The sequence below is a fragment of the Sinohyriopsis cumingii genome, chromosome 9 (assembly GCF_028554795.1).
Source record: "Sinohyriopsis cumingii isolate HCF-2022 chromosome 9, ASM2855479v2, whole genome shotgun sequence".
NCBI lineage: Eukaryota > Metazoa > Mollusca > Bivalvia > Unionida > Unionidae > Sinohyriopsis > Sinohyriopsis cumingii.
In genome coordinates this window covers 112,993,750-113,002,610 of record NC_142969.1, presented here as the reverse complement: position 1 = coordinate 113,002,610, position 8,861 = coordinate 112,993,750, and the positions used below count along the sequence as shown (strand labels likewise).

The 8,861-nt window shown below is 31.5% G+C and overlaps 1 protein-coding gene across 1 annotated transcript in view; it reads right to left on the bottom strand.

Annotated features, from left to right (window-relative positions):
* Positions 1 to 569: 569 nt before the first annotated feature.
* LOC149792494 (kinesin-like protein KIF3B) overlaps positions 570 to 8,861 on the bottom strand; it is a 110,435-nt gene continuing 102,143 nt past the window's right edge. The window contains exons 22-24 of the mRNA XM_089971082.1: positions 8,091 to 8,230; positions 7,024 to 7,071; positions 570 to 4,006 (exon numbers count right to left, since the gene is read on the bottom strand). Of these exons, the coding sequence (XP_089827208.1) occupies positions 3,931 to 4,006; positions 7,024 to 7,071; positions 8,091 to 8,230 (264 nt within the window). The 3' untranslated portion in view covers positions 570 to 3,930. The remainder of the gene's footprint in view (positions 4,007 to 7,023; positions 7,072 to 8,090; positions 8,231 to 8,861) is intronic.

Genomic DNA, 8,861 nt, shown 5'->3' with positions numbered 1-8,861 from the left:
AAGATCTCGTAAAATCTATTTTGTTTGTTTAGTTCTTCTTGCGATCTTTCCAGTTTGTTCAGCAGTTTGTTTTACTTCTGGAAGAATACCTTCAGTAGTTTATACAACTTTTTCAGTAACCTTTGTAATGGGTTTAAACAACTGTTTTGTACCTTCTGCATATTCAACTTGTGATTCTTGATGTACTGACCCATTATCTCTAAATCTAGAAATCATTAAACTGTTCTGAATGGCAATTACAAAAGGAATATTTACCACGTCTTAGTTATTCATAAATAATTGTAAATATAAAATTAAAATTCAGATGGTCTTTATTGTCAAAATGAAAGATAAGATGAAATTATCTAAATGCAAATATAAAATTAGCAGAGATTACTGATACAAAATGGTGTAAAAATGTTTCATTGTTGCTTAGATATGCTGGTTACAGGTTTTTAAGGACAGACAGATGGATATACAGACAGACAGAAAGATGAAGGTAAAATGAATATTACTATAAGAACTGTGGAACTTAATGTACAATCCTTAGAATCACATACAAAGCATGCAGCAAAGAAACAACCAATTAGTTAGCAGAGGTATATCTTTATTTTCATCAGCAGAGGACATGACAACACAAAAGGAATGATAAATTCTAAAGTATCAAAAAATGTAAATGAAATCTAGAAAATAAAAAAATGAAAAAAATAAAATAAGGACGGACTGTACTGAAATCACTATTAAATAAAACAAAAATATACTCATGAAAAATCTTCAGATAATATGACCAATTTAGGATTCCTTTGGAATCATTGGTAAAATGTTGAAATAACAATGAAATAAAAAATGCCATATCCCAATGTTGGATGCCCATGAAACTCACATGAAATGAAAGCAAATCTAACCAAGAACATTTGACACAGTGCTAAAGTTAGTAAGGAGAACAAAAATCAGATAATGTATTCAATAATTTGTCTGTAGAAATCCCATGTAAAATTGTACCCACACTAAGCATTTCTAAGTGACCACTAACCCAACGTATGCTGACTCGAAGAGCAAACATGGAGCAAAAAATGATCTCGTCAAGTGTATAATTATGGTCTGTGTAGACTTTTATAGGTGTTTTCTGAATCCCTTGAAACTTTTGTTTGTGATGTAATGAAATAACTTATTTTAATTCCATTATAAACAAGACAAGAACAATCAATATAAATAACTTTATGGACACACAGATGATTGCCACAGATCAATATATAAATAACTTTATGGACACAAAGATGATTGCCACAGATCAATAAGATTTTGGTTGGACTAAGATATCAACATTTGGGTTAGGTGTGCATTCAGATAGTCATGTTTTTTAACTGCAAGTCATGTAATGTCACATGTTGCTGTATGATAAGTGATTCAATAGACAAATGTGAAAATGTGTTTACCATCCTGTCCACTACAATGTGCTACTGTATACTTAGAGCTTATGGTGAGTACATAGGACAACTGTTGTGGGTCAACAAAAGTGGGTTAATACAATTTACTAATAATCTGCTGTGCTCATATATACAGGACAATCTCTATATGACATACATATTTTTAGTTTACCTCTCTCTCTCTCTCTCTCTCTCTCTCTCTCTCTCATGCAGTTTGTTTGGGATGTATGTATGGAATTATTATTATAATTACTATTACTATTGTTATTAATTCTTAAATCTTAAATATTCATGTCTGGTAAATTGATGACAAATTGTTAAAGTCGTTGGTCCTTTCCTTTCCCTTCTCTCAATCTGCTGGCTACAAATCCAGTGGGGCCATAAAATTTGAAATGGAAAACCACCCACATAATTTTGAAATACTATTTCCAAAATTTTCATCTTTACAGGTCCAGTGAAATCTGAGCAAGATATCCTTTTGTCCCTCTATCCACTTATCACTGTGACTGAAACAAATACAATATCTGATTTAATTTGTTCGCATGTTAACAGTATAACAGGTCAACTTGCATGCTTTACTTCTTGGAATCAATATTTCCTGGAAGTTGGTTTGACTGGCTCCTCGGATATAAAAAGAATGCTGCCATAATTTTCACAATGAACTATACCGCATACAAACTGCCCAAACAAACTATGTCACTGTTACCTATATTTTTTGTCCCTATGATATGGGTTGATTTTTATTTGATCCCCATTTCTTAGATATATTTACATGGAAAGTCATAGAACTTGATATGTAGACGTGGCATGAGAATCACAACACTTCTCAGGCAAAATTAGATCAGTGTGAGCTATCTGTTTGCTGCTGTTTATGTAAAGTTTTGTTTTTAGCAAAGTTTATCAGACTAAGGTTTGCCATTCTGACATAGCATTGCTGGTGACTTTCTCATAGTTCGACATTCTCAGCAAATATTTTCCAAAGCATCCTATTTTTTTTTTCAACGAGATGAGACAGTTTTGGGAAGATCATTCAAATCATCCCAATTATAACAAATCCTGCAAACTCTCATGAGTACTGACTTTAAGACTCAGTCAATAACATTTACGGCAACTTAGTGGTTCAAAAAGTACAGTAAAAGTATCAATTCATTAAACATGTATTTTTCTGTATCAAGAAATGGACAGAGTTAATTTTCTCAAATAATAAGACATGTTATATGGGTATGATAAATACATGTGTATGGTCCCCAAATGATTAAAATTCCATGTGACTTATATACAGAAGATGTGCACAATTACTTTATTATAGATAAAATGGGGACACACATGTAATTTTATTATCATCACAAATAGTTTTCTTACAATCATAATTCCCTGTATAAATGATAAACGAAAACACTCTGCTGTGTGTTTATACAGACTGATTGTGTTTCATGTCATCTGAAGTCTTTAAACAAAGAAAAATCAAATTGCCTTTGCACACTGTTGAACAGAAAACTGAAACATATTCTCAAAAGAAACCCCCACACCTTTTTCCTTTATCCCTTAACATCTGGCTATGTATTTCTAATATATGCAAGAAATATGATGCTGATTGTAAACAGGATTATGTCTCCAATAAGTTAAAAAGGAAAATATTTTCTTTATGCGAGCAAAAAAATGTCAAGAGTATAGAAAATGCAACAGCCAGAGGCACATACATACCCACATGATGCACATACAGTATATAAACTTATAACATACAAATAGTTATCACAGATGACTGCTATCTATGCTTGTATTAACCTCAAAACAGTTTGAATTTCACATGCTACATGTAATATCTACACTGGAAAACAAATACAAATACTGCAGATATACACATATGTTTACCTAGACTGGTGCATCATGTACAACTAACAACAAAGTACTTCTACATGGTTTTAAAACATTCAAAAATTCTAACTGATATTTTAATGTGCATGATAATATACAATTAACATGTGTAAAGTAGTCATTGATTGACAAGTGCAATGAGTCATTTTATTACAAAGAAAGCACTATACAGTTTATTTAGATTTCAACTCAGTCACAACCATTCAGTAAATGAAAGAACAGATCAGACCCTATTTTCATGTTCTAAAATTTAACTCTAGATTCATGAAATTTGACAGGTCAAACTTAACTCAGACTTAAATTTAATCCAATCAGATGATCTGATGCTAGACTTTATTTTAAGTTTAAGTTCTGTTGGAAAAATCCTAGTAAAGTGTGCATTCACCAACATAACTTTATTCCCATCTTAAATTTGGTCAGTATCCCAGCAATATGACTGGATGAAATTTAAGTATGACTAAAATTGAGAAATAAATTTTTTTTCTTCTCTAGATTTAACTTTAAGATTTATATTGGTGAAACTGGGGCCAGATCCTTATGGCTGAAGCTGCTCCAAAAACTAACAATGTCAGCATATTTATCTCCCTTTGTCAGCTGAAGACAACAGGTTGTCTAATCTTGGCAGCCACAAGCATAGGAGTTGGAGATCTCATTTCCGAACTAAGCCTCGTGATGATGGAAATAACTGAGAACTGTCAACACTCTTCCTGGCAGATGATTTTGGTCTGAAACATAAGAGCTTGTATAATATGCTATGAATACTTGCAGGTCAGGATCTTCGTGTCAGGACTGCTGAAAAGCTTTAACCACAATACTTGACACCACTACTGTCAGCAGAACAGTGACTCTATGTCTTTAATCCCACTGAAGTGGACTTCAAAAAATAGTTATATAAAACTATAGACTCTTTTGGTAAAAGCCCCATATCAATATGACTTTCATTTGTGAAGAAGAATTGATAGCAAGATTTCAAGATGGCTGCAATGGATGTCATATCATACAATTTTCATTTAGGAGCAGCAAGACATCATACATGACATAATACGTTTTTCAGTGAAAACTGCATTTTCATATGACTTTCTATTCAGGAACTGCTGCAATAGGATTTTCAAGATGGCTGCTGTGGTAGCCATACTGGATGTCCGAGATGCACAATTTTCATTTTGGACAAATTTAACCTTCGTATATATATGTGTGTGTAAAGTTACATGGCAATCCTCCAATTAGTTTAGGATTAGTAGTAGTGATAACAAACATGTGCTAATGGATGGATGGACAACAAACCATTCCATAAACTCTTCTGGCGTAGGACTAAATCTAATAAAATAGACGGGTTTATTTTGTATTAGTGAATATATGTGTGTGAGAGAGATGGATGAAACAATAATGTGCAAGTTTGTACAGTCTTGTGTAATCAGGTCATATTTCTTTGTAGCTTTATGGTGTTTTATGTTAGCAATGTGTTTAAGATGGCTATAGGGGTTCATATCAACAATTTACTTATACTACATCATTTATACTGCAGGTATATTTACTATTTATAAATAAATTGTAAGTAATAATATGATCCTTTGTTATCAAAGTTATGTGACTTTTATTGCAGCAGCATTTTTATTATTAAATTATAATTAGAAAAAAGAGAACTCATAGAGACTTGTTCTTTTTAGCCACACTGTATGAGAAATATATAGGTAGATGAATGGAACAACACTGAATCATTGTGCAAGAATGTATTCAAAGTAGTATTTATCTGTATATTTTGTTTTTAAAACAAAAAGACTTCTTGATCAATAGGCTATGGTCTTCACTTTGACATGTAGATATAATTTTTACTGGATTAGAACAACTCAAATGGTTTCTAAACTCATTTTCAAAAATGCTCAAGATGCTAGGTTACAGTGACCGATTTAAAAAAAGGAATTCGTTAATGATATTGTTAAAGTACAGTGTCACCCCATCATAGAACCTGACCTTGTCATATTAATAATAATAAATAATAATGACGACTTTGTATAGCGCCTAATCTCTAGAAGCTCTAAGCACTTTACAACATTAGACATCACCTATAACATAAAAAACACATATAATGATAAGATTACAAAAAACAAACACCATGAAATTAGAAAACATTAAAAAAAAAATCCTGAAAGTATTTAAGGTAGGAAATATTATTAGGTCTTTAAGTTTGTTCTTGCAGTCAAACTGTGTTACAACTAAGTTTTTGCTGGAACTTAAAAGAAAAATTGATTGTCTTTGAAGCACCATTTTTTTCATTAGTATTTATATAGAAGGATTGGTGCTTCAAAGACAAGCAGTTATTTTTAAGTTCCAGAAAAACTATTTTTTTCTGGGTACATTTAAAAACAAAATAACAAATTAGCCGCTGTTTGGTCAATTTATATATAATTTGTATAACAACAGAATGACAGATTGAAATATAATAGTAGATTCACAATTAACAAAACAATGACTCTTTCAAACTAAAATAAACAAAGGCTTATATGCACGATGAAAATTAGTAAATCGTTTCTTATATTTATTAATTTTCTATTTCATTATTCAATGCCTCAGTTGAAAACTGACCCTGTTTTAAAATACATTTATGTATTTCATATCAGATTTTATCAAACATGTACTTAGCATCAGTACATTGGTCATTTCTCATCTAACTTGAACTTCTGTATTTTTTTCACAAGGAGAAATTCTCTACTTTATACAAATTGTGATTATTTTATATTTTAATCACCTGCTTCAATTGATGTAGTACTTAGAAACTAACCACATCTTAACAAATATTCATGCATTCTCATGTATGATTATATGAAAGATATAATTAGCTAGCAATACATTTATCATTTGTCTAAATCATACATAGTTATGTTTTCAATGCCTCTCTTCTTGATTCAATTGAGGATTTTTTCATTTATTAATTTTCTGTTTCATTACTTGATGCCTCAATAAAACGTACCCAAGTTAATCACCATTTATTTTAACACATACTTAGCACACAAGAGGTTGGTCACTGGACATTGAAATCACACATCAGTATATTTTCAAATTAGATTCAAACATGAATTTCTCTTGATTCAATTATATCACATCAAAAATCAGTTTGAAATAAAATCCAAACATTAGAAAGAACAACAAAACAATGCTTAATTGTATTTAATTTAATCTATTTTTCTTTCTCATAAAATATTTGGTAATATTTTCTATTATTTTGGCCAATGTTTATCTTTTAGTTAAACTCTTTTGGAATTAAAATGTAACAAATTTAATGGCCCCCCCCACCGTATTAAAAAATTATACATTGAAATAATTATGATTTTTATGAATAGATGGTGTATAAAAAATTAGATGGTAAAAAAAAATACAAGAATTATGGAACTGCATATCAGCCGATATGCAGTATTTGTTTCTCTTAATTGTATCTATCATTGCCATAACAGAAAACCCCATTCATTCATAGCACAACTTGAATACATTCCTCACTGTTGTGGATGATTCTTATAGCTGCTGATACATGCCAACTACTAATCATAATAAACAAAAAAGATAAGCTCAGAATTCCACTGCAAGGTTTTATCATAAGAAAAAAATAGTCAAATGCACATAGAATAGAATCTCCAATTACAGTGGAAGTTGTCTGTTGATATGTGAAACTGATGAGAGTTAAATTTACTGAATATTTCAAACTCTGCTATATTGTTCATTCTGATGAAACTAAAATTAAAATTATTACCTTTGATCCTTCTTCCTCAGTTTTGGCTTGTTACTAAAAATTGCAGGGCTAAAACAACAAGAAACAAAAAGAACTTGATATTGCTCTAGTCTTCAATCCAACAATTAAAATAATTTAGTGGAAAGAGGGTCTTTTTACTAAACTTAGACCCAGTTTAATTAATAATTTTCTAGTAACAGTGCAATAATAAGGCACAAAGCCCATTGCTTATATACACCTATTGAGAAGAAAAAAAATGTCTATTGTCAATCAAAGTGAATCAAGACCAAAATAAACTCTTTTCTTTAGCTGACATCATGTAAAACAAAAGTGCACAAATTTGGATTAACCAATACGTGAATAGAAATGTGGCAAAATGGGTGGTAAAATGTTAACAATTAAATAATCACAAAAATTCGAGGGTAATATTTAACTGACAAGTATCCTGTCCAACTAATTGTCCACCAACTGTCAATCAATGTATTACGGACGAATCTCAATGTGAATTGTGATAGAACTCAATCAGAACCATGATAGATCTCAATGTGAATCATGATAGAACTCAATGTGAATCATGATAGAACTCAATGTGAATCATGATAGATCTCAATGTGAATCATGACAGAACTCAATGTGAATCATGATAGAATTCAATGTGAATCATGATAGAACTCAATGTGAATCATGATAGATCTCAATGTGAATCATCATAGATCTCAATGTGAATCATGACAGATCTCAATGAGAATCATCACAGATGTCAATGTGCATCATCATAGATCTCAATTTGAATCATCATGGAACCTCACCTGGAAAGCTAAATCTGTCATAGGTGATGTATCAAGATGCAGAACCCCGAGACAGTTTTAACGGAGTTGCATGGACAGAAATGAACTGTTCTAATTTCACTATCTTCCATTTAAATTTTGTGAAATGTCACTTCAATAAAACATTTTTCACATAATGCTGCATTGTTTAAAACAAAATTTGATCTCACAGCCAACTGGATGCTTTTAAGTGTGGTTATCTCAGTTGCAAGAATATAAAAGTTTTTAATTGCATATAAATTGCTTCAAGTTGTCATTTACCTTCCATCAATATCAATATCTGCTTCATCCTGTAATGCGGCATCTAGTGCTGCCTGTATTCTGGGGGCCACGGTTGGGCCATCATAGTCCCGTGTAGTTCTGTTGGGCATGTCCAGCTCAACCATCAGGATATTCTCTCCCTGGTATGGAATAAGAATGTCTATGGCATGAGTAAATGCAATGGATTCAAAATATCATGCTGTTAACTGCATAACCCTCTTCATCCAACAGTATTTACCCAAATCCCAAGACACAGACACAGAATGACAATGCAAAATTCCATCACATATATAATGACTTACAGCTATGACTACATATGTAATGTTTGGTCAGAAAATATTTGAACACATCATCAGAGCTGTTCCATTAAACATACATGGGATCCTGGGAAGGCACTTTTAAATTGGGTTACTCACCCAAAGATGCAATTTAGAAATTTCTTATTATTTCAATATGAACTCTGTGAAATCAAAGTACCCTGGCATATATTATTTTTAAAAAAACTACCTTCCCTGGGTACCATGTATGTTTAAATGGAACAGCCCTCATAATGTAAAGATTTTTTTGCATCTGAATTTTGGCCCTGGGACACAAGGGATGGAGCAAAGTATAAGATCCTGCCTGGAAATGGTCACTTCAAAGCAACATACAACAAAAAGTTTTGTGAATTTCCAGTCAGCAGTTTATGAGATATGGTAAGTGACAGCTGAAATTACAACTAGATGAACACAATAAAGAAATCACAATATCCTTGAAAAACTTACATATAAA